The 22783-nt window shown below is 42.8% G+C and overlaps 1 protein-coding gene across 2 annotated transcripts in view; it reads left to right on the forward strand.

The window, feature by feature from the left end:
- Positions 1-16791, forward strand: part of frem1b (Fras1 related extracellular matrix 1b) — a 304502-nt gene extending 287711 nt beyond the window's left edge. For both annotated transcript variants that reach the window (XM_070886932.1, XM_070886933.1), the window contains exon 36: positions 14864-16791. In XM_070886932.1, coding sequence (XP_070743033.1) covers positions 14864-15072 — 209 coding nt within the window. In that variant the 3' untranslated portion in view covers positions 15073-16791. The remainder of the gene's footprint in view (positions 1-14863) is intronic.
- The last annotated feature ends 5992 nt before the right edge of the window (positions 16792-22783 follow it).

The raw sequence follows: 22783 nt of genomic DNA on the forward strand, positions 1-22783 counted from the left end.
TCGTGACTGCAACGTGAAAGATCAGCTACTTGTGGTTTGTGGGTTCGCTTTCCATAAATCTATGTAAACATAAGAACATAAGGAATAGAAGCAGGAGTAGGCCATAAGACCCCTCAAGGCTGCTCCACCATTTAATTCGATCCTGGCTGATCCGATCATGGATTCAGGTGCACTTTCCTACCCGCTCCCCTTATTCCCTTATCGGTTAAGAAACTGTTTATTATTAAATTTATTAAATTTATTCAATGTCCCAACTTCCACAGCTCTCTGAGACAGCGAATTCCACAGATTTACAACCCTCTGAGAAAAGAAATTTCTCCTCACCTCAGTTTTAAATGGGCGGCCCCTTATTCTAAGATTATGCCCTCTAGTTCTAGTCTCCCCCATCAGTGGAAACATTCTCTCTGAATCCACCTTGTCAAGCCCCCTCACAATCTTATGTGTTTCAATAAGATCACCTCTCATTCTCCTGAATTCCAATGAGTAGAGGTCCAAACTACTCAACCTTTCCTCATAAGTGAACCTTCTCTGAACTGCCTCCAAAGCAAGTATATCCTTTCGTAAATATGGAAATCAAAACTGCCACAGTATTCCAGGTGTGGCCTCGCCAATACCCTGTATAATTGTAGCAAGACTTCCCTGCTTTTATACTCCATCCCCTTTGCAATAAAGGCCAAGATTCCATTAGCCTTCCTGATCACTTGCTGTACCTGCATACTAACCTTTTGTGTTTCATGCACAAAAGTACCCCCAGGTCCTATTGTACTGCAGCACTTGGCAATCTTTTTCCATTTAAATAATAACTTGCTCTTTGATTTTTTTTTTCTGCCAAATTGCATGATCTCACACTTTCCAACATTATACTCCATTTGCCAAATTTTGCCCACTCACTATGTCCTTTTGCAGATTTTTTGTATCCTTCTCACACATTGCTTTTCCTCCCATTTTGTATCGTCAGCAACCTTGGCTACGTTACACTTGGTCACTTCTTCCAAGTCGTTAATATAGATTGTAAATAGTTGGGGTCTCAGCACTGATCCCTGCGGCACCCCACTAGCTACTGATTGCCAACCCGAGAATGAACCATTTATCCCAACTCTCTGTTTTCTGTTCATAGAAACATAGAAACATAGAAAATAGGTGCAGGAGCAGGCCATTCGGCCCTGCGAGCCTGCACCGCCATTCAATATGATCATGGCTGATCATTCAACTTCAGTACCCCACTCCCACCTTAGCCATAAGGGCCACATCTAACTCCCTCTTGAATATATCCAATGAACTGGACTCAACAATTTTCTGTGGTAGAGAATTCCAGAGGTTCACCACTCTCTGGGTGAAAAGATTTCTCCTCACCTCGGTCCTATATGGCTTACCCCTTATCCTTAGACTGTGACCCCTGATTCTGGACTTCCCCAACTACGGGAATATTCTTCCTGCATCTAACCTGTCCAATCCCATCATAATTTTATATGTTTCTATGAGATCCCCTCTCGTTCCTCTAAATTCCAGTGAGTATAAGCCTAGCCGATCTTGTCTTTCTTCATATGTCAATCCTGCCATCCCGGGAATTAGTCCGGTGAACCTTCGTTGCACTCCCTCAATAGCAAGCATATCCTTCCTCAGATTCGGAGAACAAAACTGCACACAATACTCAAAGTGTGTTCTCACCAAGGCCCTGTACAACTGCATTAAGACCTCCCTGCTCCTATACTCAAATCCTCTCGATATGAAGGCCAACATGCCATTTGCTTTCTTTACTGCTTGCTCTACCTACATGCCTACCTTCAGTGACTGATGTACCATGACACCCAGGTCTCATGGTACCTCCCCTTTTACTAATCTGTCAACATTCAGATAATCTTCCTTCCTGTTTATTGCCACCAAAGTGGATAACCTCACATTTATCCACATTATACTGCATCTGCCATGCATTTGCCCATTCACCTAACCTGTCCAAGTCACCCTGCAGCCTCTTAGCATCCTCCTCACAGCTCACACTGCCATCCAGCTTAGTGTCATCTGCAAACTTGGAGATATTATGTTCAATTCCTTTGTCTAAATCATTAATGTGTATTGTAAATAGCTGGGGTCCCAGCACTGAACCTTGCGGCACCCCACTAGTCACTGCCTGCCATTCTGAAAAGGACCCGTTTATTCCTATTCTTTGCTTCCTGTCTGCCAACCAGTTCTCTATCCACGTCAATACATTACCCCCAATACCGTGTGCCTTAATTTTCCACACTAAGCTCTTGTGCGGGACCTTGTCAAAAGCCTTTTGAAAGACCAAATACACCACATCCACTGGTTCTCTCTTGTCCACTCTACTAGTTACATCCTCAAAAAACTCTAGAAGATTTGTCAAGCATGATTTCCCTTTCATAAATCCATGCTGACTTGGACCTATCCTGTCACTGCTTTCTAAATGCGCTGCTATTACATCTTTAATAATTGATTCCAGCATTTTCCCCACCACCGATGTCAGGTTAACCGGTCTATAATTCCGTTTTCTCTCCTCCTCCTTTTTTAAAAAGTGGGGTTACATTAGCTACCCTCTGTCATGTTTGTAACCCATTCATCACCCTCCAATCCATAGCTACTGATCCAGAGTCCATGGAATTTTGGAAAATGACCACCAATACATCTACTACTTCTAGGGCCACTTCCTTAAGTACTCTGGGATGCAGGCCCTGGGGATTTATTGGCCTTCAGTCCCATCAGTTTTCCGAACACCATTTCCTGACTAATAAGAATTTCCCTCAGTTCTTTCTTCTCGCTAGACCCTCGATCCCCTAGTATTTCGGGAGGTTATTCGTGTCTTCCTTAGTCAAGACAGAACCAAAGTATTTGTTCAATTGGTCTGCCATTTTCTTGTTCCCCATTATGAATTCACCTGATTCTGACTGCAAGGGACCTACATTAGTCTTCACTAATCTTTTTCTCTTCACATATATATAGAAGCTATTGCAGTCAGTTTTTATGTTCCCTGTAAGCTTACACTCATACTCTATTTTCCCCCTCCTAATTAAACCCTTAATCGTCCTCTGCTGAATTCTAAATTTCTCCCAGTCCTCAGGTTTGCTGCTTTTTCTGTCCAATTTATATGCATCTTCCTTGGATTTAACACTATCCCTAATTTCCCTTGTTAACCACGGTTGAGCCACCTTTCCTGTTTTATTTTTTACGCCAGACAGGGATGTACAATAGTTGTAATTCATCCATGTGATCGTTAAATGTCTGCCATTGCCTATCCACCATCAAAGCTTTAAGTATCATTCGCCAGTCTATCCTAGCCAAATCACGTCTCATACCATAAATGTTTCCTTTCTTTAAATTCAGGATCCTAGTCTCTGAATTAACTGTGTCGCTCTCCATCTTAATGAAGAATTCTACTATATTATGGTCACTCTTCCCCAAGGGGCCATGCATGACCAGATTTCTAATTAATCCTCTCTCGTTACATAAGACCCAGTCTAGGATGGCCTGCTCTCTAGTTGGTTCCTCGACATATTGGTCTAGAAAACCATCCTTTATACATTCCAAGAAATCCTCCTCCACAATATTGCTACCAGTTTGGTTAGCCCAATCAATATGTAGGTTAAAATCACCCATGATAACTGCTGTACCCTTATTGCACAAGTCCCTAATTTCCTGTTTGATGCCATCCTCAACCTCCCTACTACTATTTGGTGGTCTGTTCACAACTCCCATTAACGTTTTCTGCCCTTTGGTGTTTTGCAGCTCTACCCATATAGATTCGGTCATGTATTCAACCAGCATTGTAACCCATGTATAATCTGACCTAAGTTGTACACTGTGAGAACAATAACCACTAGGTGGTGAACTTATGGGAGACACTCCTAACTTGGACCTTCAGAGATAAAAGGGGAAGCTCCACCCACTTCCATCACTTGAGTGCTAAGGAATAAAAGACAGGTCACAGACTGACCTCTCAAGCATGGGCCTCGTGTGCATTTATACTGTATAGTAAGGACGTATCAGATTCCACATCATCCAAGCTAATGTCCTTCTTTACTATTGCGTTAACCTCCTCTTTAACCAGTAACGCTACCCCACCTCCTTTTCCTTCCTGTCCATCCTTCTTGAATATTGAATACCCCTGGATGTTGAGTTCCCAACCTTGGTTACCCTGGAGCCATGTCTCCGTAATCCCAATTACATCATATCTGTTAACAGCTATCTGCGCAGTTAATTAATCTACCTTATTACGAATGCTCCTCGCATTGAGATTCAGAGCCTTCAGGTTCGTTTTTTTAACACTCTTTGTCCTTTTTAGAATTATGTTGTAATGTGGCCCTTTTTTGATTTTTGCCCTTGATTTCTCTGCCCTCCACTCTTGCTTTTCTCCTTAGATCTTTTGCTTCTGTCCCCTTTTTACTTCCCTCTGCCTCCCTGCATAGGTTCCCCTCCCCAGTAGCACCAGCAAACACTCCGCCTAGGACATAGGTTCCGGTCCTGCCCAGGTGCAGACCATCCAGTTTCTACTGGTCCCAGCTCCCCCAGAACTGGTTCCAATGCCTCAAGAATTTGAATCCCTCCTCCTTGCACGATTCTTCAAGCCACATATTCATCTGAACTATCCTGCAATTCCTACTCTGACTAACACGTGGCACTGGTAGCAATCCTGAGATTACTACCTTTGAGGTCCTACTTTTTAATTTAACTCCTAGCTCCCTTAATTCAGCTTGTAGGACCTCATCCCATTTTTTACCTATATCGTTGATACCTATATGCACCACGACAGCTGGCTGTTCCCCCTTCCCCTCCAGAATGCGCTGCAGCCGCTCCGAGACATCTTTGACCCTTGTACCAGGGAGGCAACATACCATCCTGGAGTCTCATTTGCAGCCGCAGAAACACCTGTCTGTTCCCCTTCGTCAATCCTCTATCCATGCTAATATATTACCCCCAACCCCGTGAACTTTTATCTTGTGCAGTAACCTTTTATGTGGTACCTTGTCAAATGCCTTCTGAAAGTCCAATACACCACATCCACTGGTTCCCCTTTATTCACCCTGTTTGTTACATCCTCAAAGAATTCCAGCAAATTTGTCAAACATGACTTCCCCTTCATAAATCTGTGCTGACTCTGCCTGAACCAAATCATGCTTTTCCAAATATCCTGCTACTGCTTCTTTAATAATGGACTCCAACATTTTCCCAACCACAGGCTAACTGGTTTATAGTTTCCTGCTTTTTGTCTGCCTCCTTTTTTAAATAGGGGAAACCTACCAGGTAAATGCGTGATAACATAAATATTTTAAATATATAAAATACCGCCATTGGCAGCATGACTTAGAATTGACACAATTGAATAGATTAGAAGATTGTTTACTTAGAACTCTTTTTAAATTTGCAGCGAGTTTTTAATCTCAACTCGTCTCTGTAGGAATTTTAGCGACTAGTTCAAAATGAGTCCTGGGCCTGATTTCATTCCAGTCAGTTATAAAATGCTATTTTGGTTTATTGATGCAATTGGGTGAAGGGTATTGGCTGAATTCCGCGCAGATACCCCCAATCTCCCGGCGCAACTCTGGCGCAGACCCAGTTACATCAGGTCCCTGCCATTTCTGGGAGTTTCCTCAGTAAAGAGGGGAGCAGCTCCTCGCCAAATGGTGGGCAAAATACGGGCTACGGGCCATATCCGACCCATCAGTTCATTCTATCCAGCCCACTGGACGGAACAGAAATAGATTGCGAACCCGAGCTCGAGCTGCACACTAGTCTGAGTCGAGTCAGGGCTACTCATCTTGATGACTCTTTTATCGAACAAAGAGACATTGCATCTTGCCATACCCAGAGTACGACGGCATGGGGGTTCTCATCGCTGTCTTAGACACAGGAGTGGCTCCCAGAGCACAAGGACTCCAGGTAATGGCACGTGATTGTAGTTCAGGCCTTGCGAAGCCTCGGCTCCCATACTCAGCACATTAAAAAGAAAACACCTCTCGTGCTGGAGGCCCCACAGGCTTGAGCCGCTCTGCCAAACAGCCACATTCAGGACAACATGTAATCGATCGATCAATCATTTCATTCATTTAGTAACGGAAGATTCTACTATTTTACACTACATTTGGTGTATTTAAGATAGTATCTGACTACTATCTGAATTTATATTTATAAATTATTGGGAGGGTGGAAGTGGGAGTGATGATCAACACTATGGCTAAAATTTTACCAGTGCTGAGATTACGGGATCATAGCGGGGTCAGCTGTCAAAATTGAAATGATTGACAGCAGGTCAGGACCCACTGTCAACCTGCCTCCACTCTAGTCTCCAAAGTGCCGGATCTGTCAACGCTGAATAGATCCGACACCAAGCGGCGGGAGAGGTAATTTAGATTATTAAGAGGTGGTTAAAAGACAATTAAACTCCAGTTTTTTTCATGAGGTTCATGGCACGAGGGGATCACATCAGGTAAGTAGGTTGGGTGTTCCATCAATATCCATTCTTGCGAATAGGTGACAACTGCAAAAGTGGTATAAAAGTTACCATTTCACAACTGTTCCCTTTCCAATTTCAGAAGCTGAAGTCTTCAGGGTTTGGAAGACACATTTGAACTTTATATGGGTTGGAAGTGTTTGGAATAAACTCTCAATCCACTGTCAACTTCTTGGAACAATCCCTCTCACCATTGACAGATCGCTTCTGTCATCTCAACCTCACTTGCCATCTATTCCGGCAGCATCGATGCCCTTGAAAAAATCTCATCTTGGTCCTCAGAATCTCATCACGGTCAGCCCCAACACCAACATCACCAGGCACACAAAGCAACACCAACCACAACACCAAACTTCTCCGCAATGAACTGATACTGCACAGGACACAGGGCATCAGCATCTGACCACCTTGCTGCCTAGGTGGTCAGGCATGGCCTCACCATGGCCAAATGTACATCACTTGATGCTGTGCACTCTGGCTGCCACATGATGCACCAGATAGGCACCACCCCACTCTAACACCATAAAGTATCCCTGCAATGCCCACGCCATTCTTTTCACACCCATCAGCATTGCCGGGGGTACCCTTATGTGTCACCATTCACTGCAACTCACTAAGCCATTTCCAAAGATGCAAGAATGCAAGGTGTTGAAAATAATGATTTCAATGTTTGACAATACAATGGCCCTGAAATCCCGGTTTCTTCTTCCCGCGGGCATTCATCTAAAAACAGGACAAAAGATGCGCACTTACCTTTTGGTCGAACGCTCACAAGAGATCACGGACTCGAGACCTCCTCTTCTTGCACAATGGAGCGCGTTCACATTGGGATGTCCGTAGGAGTCACGTGGGCCTGGACACCCAATCACAGTGAAGTATTTTTTCATTCATAGTATTAGGAGTTTCGTAAGTCTGAAACTCCTATTACTATGAATGAGAAACACCCCCAAACACCCAAACACTACATAAAAAATTTAAAAAACACCTCACATAAATACATTATAGAAATTAAAGTTGATAGAAATGTTTTTGAAAAAAAATATTTGCCAATTTTTAAAAAAAGTTTTGATTATGGTTTAAAATTAAATTACCTGAGTAGGCAGGGTTTTTAACATAACTATGTATTTTTAAATTTTATTTTTCTATGTTTTTAATATATTTCAAAACTCTTATTTTGTATCAGTCTTTACGGTAGAGGACACAAACAATATCCTAACAGTGGATAGTCAAGGGACTATGGGGGGGGGAGGAACTTAATACAATCACAATCACGAAGGAGGTGGTACTCAGTAAGATAATGGGACTAAAGGCGGATAAATCCCCTGGACCTAATGGCTTGCATCCTAAGGTCTTAAGAGAAGTAGCGGCAGGCATAGTGCATGCATTGGTTGTAATTTACCAAAATTCCCTGGATTCTGGGGAGGTCCCAGCAGATTGGAAAACTGCAAATGTTGGAATCCATTATTAAAGAAGCAGTAGCAGGACATTTGGAAAAGCATAATTCGGTCAGGCAGAGTCAGCATGGATTTATGAAGGGGAAGTCATGTTTGACAAATTTGCTGGAATTCTTTGAGGATGTAATGAACAGGGTGGATAAAGGGGAACCAGTGCATGTAGTGTGTTTGGACTTCCAGAAGGCATTTGACTGCACAAGATAAAAGTTCACGGGGTTGGGGGTAATATATTAGCATGGATAGAGAATTGGCTAACTAACAGAAAACACAGTCAGGATAAATGGGTCATTCTCAGGTTGCCAATTAGTATCTAGTGAGGTGCCGCAGGGATCAGTGCTGGGACTCCAACTATTTACATTCTATATTAACGACTTGGAAGAAGGGACCGAGTGCAACGTAGTCAAGTTTGCTGACGATACAAAGATGGGAGGAAAAGCAATGCGTAAGGAGGTCACAAAAAATCTGTAAAAAGATATAGGGCTAGAACCTCCACTTTTTTTGCATGCTTAACGCCCATTTTACTGCTCAAATGATGTATAACGCCATATATCGCCCATTTAGCCACAAAATGTAAAGTGACGGCCATTTTTTGGAAACTTATCACCGAGCGTTACTTTCCCCATGTGCTTAACGCCGGGAAAAAATAATACCGCCCGCCCACTTTTTTTGGGTGGAATCATCAGAATGGGCGAAATCAATGCCCATAATATCGCCCAGCGTTACTTTCCGCACTGATTTAATGCCAAGATTCAATAATACCGCCCGCCCACTTTTTTTTGTCGTAACGAGCATATTTAACAAATTAGCGGCCATGAGATCGCACAGCGTCACTTTCACCACATCGCCCACAATATCGCTCACCCAAAAAAACGCCCAGAAAAAGTGGAACGAACTGGAACTAATCACAGCATTATGGACGCCACATTCTACATCACATGTCACATCCTTTAAAAGGCTGCTTTGCTTCAACCTCGGGCAGATCAGATGTATTCTGGAGGACCTTTAAGTTGATGTAAACATCTCTACAAACATCTTGACCATACTGTGACCATTTGGAATTGAATAGGTGTCTTCATTGGGACATTCATTGTTTGTGACCAATCGGTGGAAAGCAGAGAGCTACTACAATGGGGCCTGTCCTCTCTCATCCTCTCTTGGTGACCAATTACATGTAGCAGACTCGAGATCACCGAAGGTACGCTCCACTGCATTATGTGCCCAATGTAAGATGTGCCAGACTGATGAGGAGAACCAGACGTTACACCCCCCGCAAGTACAGGGAGAGGTAGTCTTACCTCGACTTGCCCGACATCACCTGCCTTCGGAGACTGCGCTTCCACAAAGAGGTTATCACTGAGGTATACCAGCTGATAAGGGGAGATCTGCAGCCTGCCAGCACCATCAGTACTGCATGGTCTGTCGAGGTCAAAGTCACCACGGCACTGTCGTTCTATGCCTCGGGTTCTTTTCAGGCTACAGCTGGCGACATTTGCGGACTTTCTCAGCATGCCACACATTGCTGCATTAGACAGGTCACTGAAGCCCTGTACGCACGCAGGAGGGACTTGATCAGCTTCCCTATGACCAGGAGGCACAGAGTGAGAGGGCTCTCGGATATTCCAGAATTGCAAACTTCCCCAAGGTGCAGGGAGCAATAGACTGTACGCACATCGCGATGTGGGCACCTTTTCAGGATGCAGAGGTTTTCAGTAACCGCAAGGGATTCCACCCACTAAATGTGCAACTGGTTGTCAACCACCAGCAAATTATACTGGCAGTGAATGCTCAATTTCCGGGCAGCATCCATGATGCTTACATCCTGCGTGAGAGTACTGATTCTGACTTGTTTAACAATCAGCCACAAGGTCAATGCTGGATGCTTGGTGACCAAGGATATGACCTTGCCACCTAGCTGATGACCCCCCAGCATGACACCCACACCGAAGCCAAGAGGCAATACAATGAGAGCCACAGAGCCACTCGCAATATCATGGAGAAAACCATTGGAGTGCTGAAGCAGCGCTTTAGATGCCTGGACCACTCAGGGGACGAACTCCAATACCACCCTGAGCAGGTAGCTCAATTCATGGTGGTGTGCTCCATGCTGCACAACTTGGCTATCAGGAGGGGACAAGAATTGCCTAATGAGTCTGACAGTCCACCTCACCAGAGAGAGGAAGAGGAGGACGAGGAGGCGGACGCTGACATCGGCCCAGACAATCAGGCTGATGCTGAAGCCATGCCCCTGCCCCCTGTAAACTGCATCAAAGGACCCGTGGTGGCATGATAGCTGCAAGAGCCTTACGTCAGGAGCTCATCAATGATCGCATTGCCTGAAAGAACGTTGGTGTTATTTACAAGGCTGACACACTGCTGAGTGTCCAGGTCATACATCAATGGTGGGCATCACCTTGGTGACAGTTAAAGTTTAAGTTGATTGAAATTAAGTGTATTTATACCCTTTGATGTTAAGGAATCACCAGCGTGTAACGGTGCATCTATCTGAGCCAATGTGCAACAAGGTTTTGTTAAATAAAAAACATTTAAACCGAACATTTGTCTGAAATCATCAGTATTTCTGTAAAAACCAACCCTCCCCACCGCCCCCCCCCCCCCCCCCACTTCTCCTCCCCACCTCTATCCCTTCCCCTTACCCTCTTGACTCCAAGCCGCTTAGCCAAGGAGCTCCTCAGGCGATACTTCATTGGGGGCGGGGGTGGGGGAGGGAATGATGGCCGAAACGCTGCTTGGATGGAAAAGGGGGAGGACGGTTCCAAGGTGGGAACGTGTTCCGAGCCAGAAGCAAGATGTTGCTGCTGGCTCTCATGTGTGGTTGGCAATGGGGGTGCGGCACCTTGGGGTGCAGTGCCATGCTCCGGGACCACTGCGAGCCCTCTGCCACCAGTGTTCCTGGCTACCAGCTCCAGGGCCTCCACCATCCCTTCCATGTTATATCTTATTTGTTGGACAAAAACTCGGTGCCAACTATATTCTTGGTGCTTAGTAGGCTTTTTGCTGCTGGTGAATCTCCCTCGTGCCTCCCACAACAGCCAAACAAGAAAACACCACACCCACACATGCTTTCAGTGCCTCTGAGCTCCCTCTCTTTCTGTCTCCTCTTCTGCGCATGTCATGATGACCCTTGACCTCCTGAATCGCGGGAATTGAGCATTGCCATTCCGTTGCTAAGGATGGCGACACCTTGTGGCAGAAGGTCAGCGAGATTTAACGCTACCGCCGCCCATTTCATATTGCTCACGGTAACACCCATTTAAAAAAATAGAGACTAGGTGCTTTGAGAATGAGTGAGAAGCCGGCGATCTGAAAACCCTTTTTTATCACCCACATCGGAAATAACGCCCATTTTTGGGCAATAAGCACAAATGTGGAAAATCTAGCCCATAGACAGGCTAATTGAGTGGCCAACAATTTGGCAGATGGAATATAATGTTGGAAAGTGTGAGGTCATGCACTTTGGCAGAAAAAAAATCAAAGAGCAAATTATTATTTAAATGGAGAAAAATTGCAAAGTGCTGCAGTACAGCGGGACCGGGGGGGTACTTGTGCATGAAACACAAAAGGTTAGTATGCAGGTACAGCAATTGATCAGGAAGGCAAATGAAATCTTGGCCTTTATTGCAAAGGAGATGGAGTATAAAAGCAGGGAAATCTTGCTACAGTTATTTTGGGTATTGGTGAGGCCACACCTGGAAAACTGCGTACAGTTTTAGTTTCCATATTTACGAAAGGATATACTTGCTTTGGAGGCAGTTCAGAGAAGGTTCACTAGGTTGATTTCAGAGATAAGGGGGTTGACTTGTGAGAAATGGTTGAGGAGGTTGGGCCTCTACTCATTGGAATTCAGAAGAATGAGAGGTGATCTTATCGAAACGTATGAGGGGGTTTGACAGGGTGGATGCAGAGAGAATGTTTCCACTGATAGAGAAGACTAGAACTAGAGGGCATAATTTTAGAATAAGGGGCTGCCCATTTAAAACTGAGATGAGGAGGAATTTCTTCTCTCAGAGGGTTGTAAATCAGTGGAACTCGCTGCGTCAAAGAGCTGTGGAAGCTGGGACATTGAGTAAATTTAAGATAGACAGCTTCTTAACCGATAAGGGATTAAGGGGTTATGGGGAGCGGGCAGGAAAGTGGACCTGAATCCATGATCGGATCAGCCAAGATAGTATTAAATGGCGGAGCAGGCTCGAGGGGCAGGCACAAGAGTTTTAAAGACATTCGAAGGGCAAGAGATGGGCAAATAGCCCAATCTCTGCTGTGGGAATGTCCTTCTCCCCAAGATGCGTTGGATCTGTCAATCCAGAAACGTGATCGATCGGAAAAGCCGGTTTTCGGCGCGTGCGCATTGCACGCCAAAAAATGGCTTTTGCAATGCCTTCCCAAGTCCGTACACACTCCATACGGACTCGGGCAGGTCGGAATTTCAGGGCCATTAACAGGAACTTTACATGAACATTGGCTAAAAGACCCAAGTGCCTTCCCTTGTGTGTTGTTTGCCAGTATGATTGGACTAGGATTTAACTGTGACTGTGAGGGGTGGCTAGTGAGATGGGGATGTGATAATTTAGATAGAAGGAAAGGGATGGGTGGAGGTGCAAAATAAGTTGATGTGAGTAAGAATGTGTAGTAGGGTAGGGAAGGCAGAGTGATGGGGATGTGATGACTGGCACAGCAGGATGAGGCTGAGTGTGGCTTTGCAGTAACATTTTGTGATCCACTGAGATTATTGAAAGGTTTGCACCATTGCGCCCTGGTCCACTTGACGACATCCCTGCTTGTGTCGCCCTGTGCAATGTGGAACCAGACTGCATTGATCTCCTGGGGAGGTCTCTTCCACCCATTGGAAGGGAAGAGAACCTCCCTGCTTGCTGGACACTCTCCATAAGCACATGGAGGAAGTCATGAGAGAGCCTGAGGGCAGCCGTGCACCTTTATGCATTTCCAGTCAGTGTTTGCAGCAACTCAACACTGTAGATCACTGACAGCATAACTGTCAAACTAAATTTGCGCATGGGCACTTTAAGAAAACCAGCTGATGATGCGTCATCAAATGACATCATCAGACCCGCTTCCTTCAGTTGGCCGGGAACCTTGCAGGGCAGGCTGAACAAGCCCAATCATGGTAAAATCATTCTACAGAGCTGGCTGGAGCTAGCAGCGAGGTCGGGACCTGCACCAGACCCACCGAGACAGGAAAGATCGCAGCCATCTGTACTATTTGTGTCAACTGTGGTAGCGAGTTCCACATTCTAACCACTCTGGTTAAAGAAGTTTCTTCTGAATTCCCTATTTGATTTCTTAGTGACTATCTTATATTGATGGCCTCGAGTTATGCTCTTCCCCACAAGTGGAAACACCCTCTCTGTATCTACTTTATCAAAACCTTTCATAATTTTAAATACTTCAATTAGGTCACCCCTCAGCCATTTTTCTAATGAAAAGAAACCCAGCCTGTTCATCCTTTCCTGATAAGTATGTCCTCACATTTCTGGTATCATCCTTGTAAACTTTCTCTGCACTCTCTCGAACGCCTCTATATCCTTTATATAATATAGCGACCAGAATTGTACACAGTATTCTCAGTGTGGTCTAACCAAGGTTCGTTACAAGTTTAACATAACTTCACTACTTTTCAAATCTATCCCTCTAGAAACCCTAGTGCCTGGTTTGCTTTCTTAAGGCCTTATTAACATGTGTCACTACTTTTAGTGATTTGTGTATTTGTACTCCGAGATCCCTTTGCTCCTCTACCCCACCTAGACTCGTACGCTCCAAATAATAAGTGACCTCCCTATTCTTCCTGCCAAAATGTAATTCCTCACATTTATCTGTGTTGAATTTCATTTGCCAATTATATGCCCATTCTGCAAGTCTTCCTGTAATATGTTGCAGTCCTCCTCAGTATTGACTATGATGCCCAATTTGGTGTCATCCACAAATTTAGAAGTTGTGTTTTTGATTCAAAATCATTAATATAAATTGTGAACAACAGTTGTCTCAGCACTGATCCTTATGGCACACCACTACCCACCTTCTGCCACTGTGATAGCTATCCTTTATCCCTACTCTCTGCTTTCTGTCTTGAAACCAGCTAACTATCCATTTTGCTACTTGTCCCCTGACTCTGCATTCTCTGACCTTATTCATTAGTCTAATATGTGGTACCTTATTGAAGGCCTTTTGAAAATGTAGATAAATTACATCTACTTTATTACCCTTGTCTATTCTCTCTGTTACATCTTCAAAAAATTCAATGAGGTTGGTCAAGCAAGACTTTCCCTTTTGAAATCCATGCTCCATTACATTTTTGCCTGCCAGTATTTGATTCCGATTTACCCAGGCCAGATCCCTCTTCAATTCATTGAAATTAGCCCTCCTCCAGTTAAGTATTTTTATTCTAGATTGCTCCTTCTCCATAACTAATCTAAACCTTATAACAGCTGTTTCTCCCAGGAGCTAATGATTAAGGTGGACATCGTCTCTTAAAAGGGCAAATACTAAAGTCATCCAAAACTTCTTTTTTGATATAACCTTTGTTTTAACTTCATCCTTATTGGGGTAAAAATGGGATCGCACGTTGGGTGCTACAAGCTTCATTTTGGAATATTTTGGGAGATTCTATTTACACTGACCAATTTTTAAGCGTGGCTTTAAAATGGAATGAATCAGTGTAATGATTAATGATGGTAAAGTGCATAAACGAGTGCCTTGCAAAGTCAATGCTTGTAACATAGCTTCTGTAAAAGCATGCTAATTGTTCTGGTTAATAAATATAATTTAACTCACTAAAGACAATAGTTCTGGTTAATAAATATCATTTAACACACTAAAGACAGATGCGTAACATGTTAAAATTGTGCCAGATTTAGAGTGTAATGTAAATGTTGGCAAGGTAGAATGTATCACTCTGTTTTTATATCTACTGCAGGCTTAATAGATGAGACAGGTTCTGGAAAATGGACATGGACAAATGGAAGACCAGTAACCTTTACAAACTGGAAGAAAAATAAATCTTCACTACTGAGAAATGTTCTGCCTAACTGTGCTCTTGTCCAGGGAAAGGGCAAATGGGGAGCCAGGGAGTGCAATGAAAAACAGGAGAGATATATCTGTTGCATTTCTGTATCAAGGCTTTAATTAATCCGTTACAAAATAGGTCATGTTTTTGTGAACATCAGGCCAATCCCATCTAAAACACGATATTCAGAATCGCTGACTACATTATGTCCAAATAATGACCATATCAGAAGCCTGTACATTCATGCGTTAGTAAAGTCCTCTCCAGGTATTCTGCTGCTGACATAATTGGCAGCCAGTCACTCAACCAGGGAACACAGACTCCATTGTTCATGTCCCTGATCAGTCACTCTTTATAAAGTAATAAAAATGTATTCTAAATGCATCAGTTATACAATGACAAAACTAGCCACAAAGTGGACAAGATGCCTCAAAGTGGAATAATCCTAAAACATTTAAAGAATAAGACTAATAATTAACTTTCAGAACCAGGTAGCATATAAGACAGTGAACTATAATAGCATAATAACTTGATTTGAGGCAAGCCCTGTATTGCACTTTAATCAGTAGTGTTCTTTCATCTGTCTAAGGTGCTGCTACCTCTTCTATATAGTTTCATAATCATGTCTCAACTTGGAGTAAGAATTGCTCTTGTCATTATGTGTAGCCTCGTCAATTTGTAGAGGATTATTCTTTCTGTTTAGTATTTCCAGTAAAATCATAGACATATTCTAAAGGAATGTGTTTACCACTTCATTAGAATTAATGATCATGGGAAATCTTTACAAGTGCATTTCCGATATTGCTACACATAATGTCGAAAAAATTATTAGCCCATTTGTGCGATTTTAACACAGTCATCAGCTGGTTATGACTGAAATTCTCCCCATTCCTCTTACACTATCACTTTACTTCATCATTAATATATACTAAATGATAACCAAGTGTGGTATGTGTGAAAATATTACTTAGAGCAATTTAGTGCTTTGCTCTTGTGATGAACACAACAGTTCCTGATGTCTCATTAAACCAAGATTCAACTCATGGAATTCAATTCCAAGTCATTCTTTCTAAAATCTCAAAACTGTGGAACTCTTCACTTGCCTCGGATAAACTTTCCTTCTATAATCTACAGACTTTTAAGACTCAGCTTGGCATTTATCTAACCTTCTCTCCCACTATTTTCAAATTTAGTACCCTATATATATTGTGGACTTCAGCCGATCAGCTAATTATCCCAATGAATAAAATGAGTAACTTGCACCAATAGAACATTTTTGGCTTTATTTCATTCTGTCAAAACACTATATAAATTTCTTCTAATTTCTCAGTTATCAGTCTTTAAAATCAACATTCGGCCTGAATTTATGCAATATCCTCTATGTAGTTTTAAAATTCTCACGCATCATGCTATTTCAAAACAACAGCTTGACCAGATTAGCATGCACAAAAGAGTTTCTGTGTATATTATTAAGTACCTTGTATGCAGTAGTATATTTAAGAATATTACTCTCATGCTTTTTTTTTAAAAAGTGACACAGAAAAAATGCTGTTTATAAAAAAAAAAGTTTTATAAATCCCTATTTAGACTGCATGAGTGATGACATAGTAAACTTTGTGATATGTTCTAGTTCAATAACTAAATTCCCATTGATATATACAGATGCATGCAGTGGCAGCATCATGTGTGATATTTCTAGTCTTAACATAGTAAATAAGATTGTTTAAATCGGCATATTCAAGAAAATGTGAATTGTTATACCATGAATGATTATGAAATGTTCTGTGGGGTTCATAATGTATCAAAAAGGGATTAAACAAGTAAAATGCCAAAAATAACTTTGCTTGGCTCTAGCTTATAGTCTTTGGTTGGACACAACCATTCTGAAACTTGGAAGAGGTCAAATGTACAGGCCATTGTTATAGGGGTATATTTTGTTACTCTCATGAATAATGGATCAATGGTGCTTTTATATTGTAGAAAATAATCCAAGACAAGATGTGCATTGTTTTGCTTCTGAAGTTCACCGTACAATCTGAACCCATTAGAGGCGACAAAAGAATCAGGACACATCTACCATAATTCTCCTGTTCATGCTTCTGAAGTACCTACCTAGCTAGTTAATGATGTTAATAGTGAATATTTCCCTGATCCAGCTTTGAAGTATGCAAAGCTTATCGAAATAGAGCAATGAAGAAGTCACAAGCGTGTATTATGCAACAAGTCATTGACGGAAGGCGGAAGGCAACAAATAATCAGGAGCCATATTTGAAATGCTTGGTAATGGGTCACAATATTCAACTCGAGGTTGGCCACTTCAAAAATCTGTGAGGCAGTGGGCAGGAAAGTTTATGAGTTGAAAAAGATAAGGCAAGAATAGCAGTCTGTCTTAATATGGAATTGAAGAATCAATTCAATTGTGTCCTTTTAACCACTGATAGTTAAATATATCAATAAAAGAAATGCTGACACCATCACAGTAATGAATATAATGCCAGCTGGCATGTGGACAGGGCTGTCAGAAATCAGCAGGATTTTGAGTGAAAATCGTTAGAGTTTTAATCTGCAAATTTTCAGAAATCTGCAGAGCATCATTTGTAAATTATTTCTCTTGTCCTCCTTAATATAACAGTGAGATCTCAGCACTTTCTACTTCACATATTAAATTCTATCTGCTGTGCTTTTTGACTGTTATTTATTATTTTATTTGTTCCTGGGATGTGGGCATAGCTGGCAAGGCCAGCTTTAATTGCCATCTCTAATTGCCCTTGTGAAGGCGGTGGTGAATCGCCTTCTTAAACCGCTGCAGTCTGTGTGTTGGAGGTACTCCCACAGTGCTGTTAGGGAAGGAGTTTCAGGATTGTGACTATGAAGGAACGGCGATATATTTCCAAGTCACCTTTATATTCACCTACTTTATCTTTAAAGTTATGAGAAACAATCTCTTAAGACTACAAGGATGAACTGGGACATTACTCAAAAGGAACAATTTTAACCTACCCACTTCTTTGGGAAATTGAGGGAATTAGGTGCAATGCTGGTTTTACAAACTGCCTGATTTTAATCTCCATTGAAGACCCTGGAGAGTAATATTGGAAGGGATACAAAACCAGCGTTCCACCCGATCACATGGGTTTCCCGCCCGATGAGTTACCAATGTCTCTATTACAAGGTGCAGGGTCAAAGCACAGACAATACATTTTGAACTCAGGCAGATGCACAGGTAGGGCATCGTCATCTGACCATCGCATCATCTTGTGGGGGAACTGGTGTGTACGCAATATTGAGAGAAGTAATATAATTGATTAAACCTGTTGCAGCACTTGGTGGAGCCTTGCTCTCATGCGGGATGTATTGCTAATGTTGCAATTCTCCAATACACATCATGTTTGCTTTTAAGGGGATAATTTTCCAAGTTAGCATCACCAGTGGAGAACCTTGTCCGGCAGCTGCACATATCAGAAAATCATTGGCAACATGCCCCTGATTTTGCAACATGTGCTTCCAGCAGGCAAGGTTGCCCACTGGTGGCACAAATTCAGAAAGTTCCGTTTTTTGGTGTGGAGTTGTAGAAATCCTGATAAAATCTGCAGCCACAATTTCTGGTTTATATGTTATTGAAGGGCATATACATATACCATGAATTGTAAAAAATATCAATGAATGAAAATAATGCATGTAAACATTGTCAAATAATGAATATAATTCCAATGCAAATATAAACCTTTCTTATCAGCTGTTTTACAAATATGCCCATTTTAAAGGCCAAAGTATGGAACCGATCGTGAGTCATCGCAGAACAGCGCAGGAACTAATGCATAGCAAGATTATTTTTGGAAGGCATTAGTCGTAAGGAGGTTGGAGGGATGCAAAAACCAGTAACATAGAGGTATGGTAGCCTAATGATTAGGGTACTGGACCAGCAGCCCTGAGAGTATGTGGTTCAAATCCCACAAGTTAAGAAACTGATTTTTTTTTTAAGCTGGTAATTTGTGGGTTAGCACCAGAAAAAGGCAATGAAAGTTACCAAGTTGGTTCACTAATGTCTTTCAGGGAAGGGTACCTGCAACCCCTCACCCTGTCTGGTGTTGATTGACTTCAGTTCAACAATGTGGGTTACTCTAAATGCCCTCAGGGCACCCAGCGATGGGCAATAAATACTGCTGTCCCAGTGTACCACACATCCAAATACAAAAGTAACATATTAATCCTATATTCTATTGCACATACCAAGTGGCCAAGACTAGTGGGAGGCCAAGGAATTGGGAAACTTTTAAACATAGAAACATAGAAATATAAAAATAGGTGCAGGAGTAGGCCATTCGGACCTTCGAGCCTGCACCACCATTCAATAGATCATGGCTGATCGTTCACCTCAGTACCCCTTTCCTGCTTTCTCTCCATATCCCTTGATCCCTTTAGCGGTAAGGACCATATCTAACTCTCTCTTGAATATATCCAATGAACTGGCATCAACAACTCTCTGCGGTAGGGAATGCCACAGGTTAACAACTCTCTGAGTGAAGCAGTTTCTCCACATCTCAGTCCTAAATGGCTTACCCCTTATCCTTAGACTATGTCCCGTGGTTCTGGATTTCCCCAACATCAGGAACATTCTTCCTGCATCTAACCTGTCCAGTCCCGTCAGTATTTTATATGTTTCTATGAGATCCCCTCTCATTCTTCTAAATTCCAGTGAGTACAGGCCCAGTCGATCCAGTGTCTCCTCATGTGTCAGTCCTGCCATCCTGGGAATCAGTCTGGTGAACCTTCGCTGCACTCCCTCAATAGCAAGAACGTCCTTCCTCAGAATAGCAGACCAAAACTGAACACAATATTCCAGATGAGGCCTCACCAAGGCTCTGTACAGCTGCAGTAAGAACTCCCTGCTCCTATACTCAAATCCCCTAGCTATGAAGGCCAACATGCCATTTGCCTTCTTCAATGCCTGCTGTACCTGCATGCCAACTTTAATGACTGATGTACCATGACACCCAGGTCTCATTGCACCTCCCCTTTTCCTAATCAGTCACCATTCAGATAATATTCTGCCTTTGTGTTTTTGCCACCAAAGTGGATAACCTCACATTTATCCACGTTATACTGCATATGCCATGCGTTTGCCCACTCACCTAACCTGTCCAAGTCACCCTGCAGGCTCTTAGCATCCTCCTCACAGCTCACACCATCACCCAGCTTAGTGTCATCTGCAAACTTGGAGATATTACACTCAATTCCTTCATCTAAATCATTAATGTATATTGTAAATAGCTGGGGTCCCAGCACTGAGCACTGCTAGTCACTGCCTGCCATTCTGAAAAGGACCCATTTCTCCCGACTCTCTGCTTCCCGTCTGCCAACCAGTTCCCTATCCATGTCAGTACAGTACCCCCAACACCATGTGCTTTAATTTTGCACACCAATCTCTTGTGTGGGACCTTATCAAAAGCCTTTTGAAAGTCCAAATACACCACATCCACTGGTTCTCTCTTGTCCACTCTACCAGTTACATCCTCAAAAAATTCTAGAAGATTTCTCAAGCATGATTTCCCTTTCATAAATCCATGCTGACTTGGACCGATCCTGTCACTGCTTTCCAAATGCACTGCTATTTCATCTTTAATAATTGATTCCAACATTTTCCCCACTACTGATGTCAGGCTAACCGGTCTATAATTACCCGTTTTCTCTCTCCATCATTTCTTAAAAAGTGGTGTTACATTAGCTACCCTCCAGTCCATAGGAACTGATCCAGAGTCGATAGACAGTTGGAAAATGATCACCAATGCATCCGCTATTTCTAGGGCCACTTCCTTAAGTACTCTGGAATGCAGACTATCAGGCCCCGGGGATTTATCGACCTTCAATCCCATCAATTTCCCTAACACAATTTCCACCTAATAAGGATTTCCTTCAGTTCCTCCTTCTCACTAGACCATCGGTCCCCTAGTATTTCTGGAAGGTTATATGTGTCTTCCTTCATGAAGACAGAACCAAAGTATTTGTTCAACTGCTCTGCCATTTCTTTGTTCCCCATTAAAATTGACCTGATTCTGACTGCAGGGACCTACATTTGTCTTCACTAATTTTTTTCTCTTCACATATCTATAGAAGCTTTTGCAGTCAATTTTCATGTTCCCAGTAAGCTTCCTCTCATACTCTATTTTCCCCCTCCTAATTAAATCCTTTGTCTCCTCTGCTGAATTATGAAATTCTCCCAGTCCTCAGGTTTGCTGCTTTTTCTGACCAATGTATATGCCTCTTCCTGGGATTTAACACTATCCTTAATTTCCCTTGTTAGCCACATTTGAGCCACCTTCCCCGTTTTATTTTTACTTCAGACAGGAATGTACAATGTTGAAGTTCATCCATGTGATCTTTAAATGTTTGCCATTGCCTATCCACCGTCAACCCTTTAAGTATCATTTGCCAGTCTATTCTAGCCAATTCACGTCTCATACCATCAAAGTTACCTTTCCTTAAGTTCAGGACCCGAGTCTCTGAATTAACTGTGTCACTCTCCATCTTAATAAAGAATTCTACCATATTATGTCACTCTTCCCCAAGGAGCAGCGCACAACAAGATTGCTAATTAGTCCTTTCTCATTACATATCACCCAGTCTAGGATGGCCAGCCCTCTAGTTGGTTCCTCGACATATTGGTCTAGAAAGCCATCCCTAATACACTCCAGGAAATCCTCCTCCACCGCATTGCTACCAGTTTGGTTAACCTAATCTATATGTAGATTAAAGTCGCCCATGATAACTGCTGTACCTTTATTGCATGCATCCCTAATTTCTTGTTTGATGCGGTCCCCAACCTCACTACTATGTTTGGTGGTCTGTACACAACTCCCACTAGCGTTTTCTGCCCTTTGGTATTCCGTAGCTCCAGCATACCGATTCCACATCATCCAAGCTAATGTCCTTCCTTACTATTGCTTTAATTTCCTCTTTAACCAGCAACAGCACCCCACCTCCTTTTCCTTTCTGTCTATCTTTCCTGAATTATGAATACCCCTGGATATTGAGTTCTCAGCCTTGGTCACCCTGGAGCCATGTCTCTGTGATGCCAATTATATCATATTCGTTACTTGCTGCCTGCACAGTTAATTCATCCACCTTATTACGAACACTCCTCGCATTCAGGCACAGAGCCTTCAGGCTTGTCTTTTTAACACACTTTGCCCCTTTAGAATATCGCTGTAATGTGGCCCTTTTTGATTTTTGCCTTTGGTTGCTCTGCCCTCCACTTTTACTTTTCTTCTTTCTATCATTTGCTTCTGCCCCCATTCTACTTTCCTCTGTTTCCCTGCATAGTCTCTCATCCTCCTACCATATTAGGTTAACCCCTCCCCAACAGCACTAGCAAACACTCCCCCTAGGACATTGGTTCCGGTCCTGCCCAGGTGCAGACCGTCTGGTTTGTACTGGTCCCACTGCCCCCAGAACCAGTTCCAATGTCCCACGAATTTGAATCCCTCCCTTCTGCACCACTCCTCAAGCCATGTATTCATCTGAGCTATCCTGCTATTCCTACTCTGACTAGCATGTGGCACTGGTAGCAATCCTGAGATTACTACCTTTGAGGTCCTACTTTTTAATTTAGCTCCTAGCTCCCTAAATTCATCTTGTAGGACCTTATCCCATTTTTTACCTAAATCGTTGGTATCTATATGCACCACGACAACTGGCTGTTCACCCTCCCCCTTCAAAATATTCTGCAGCTGCTCTGAGACATCCTTGACCCTTGCACCAGGGAGGCAACATACCATCCTGGAGTCTTGGTTGCGACCGCAGAAACACCTATCTATTCCCCTTACAATAGAA

This window comes from Pristiophorus japonicus, chromosome 8 (genome assembly GCF_044704955.1).
Source record: "Pristiophorus japonicus isolate sPriJap1 chromosome 8, sPriJap1.hap1, whole genome shotgun sequence".
In the NCBI taxonomy this organism is placed as follows: Eukaryota; Metazoa; Chordata; class Chondrichthyes; family Pristiophoridae; genus Pristiophorus; species Pristiophorus japonicus.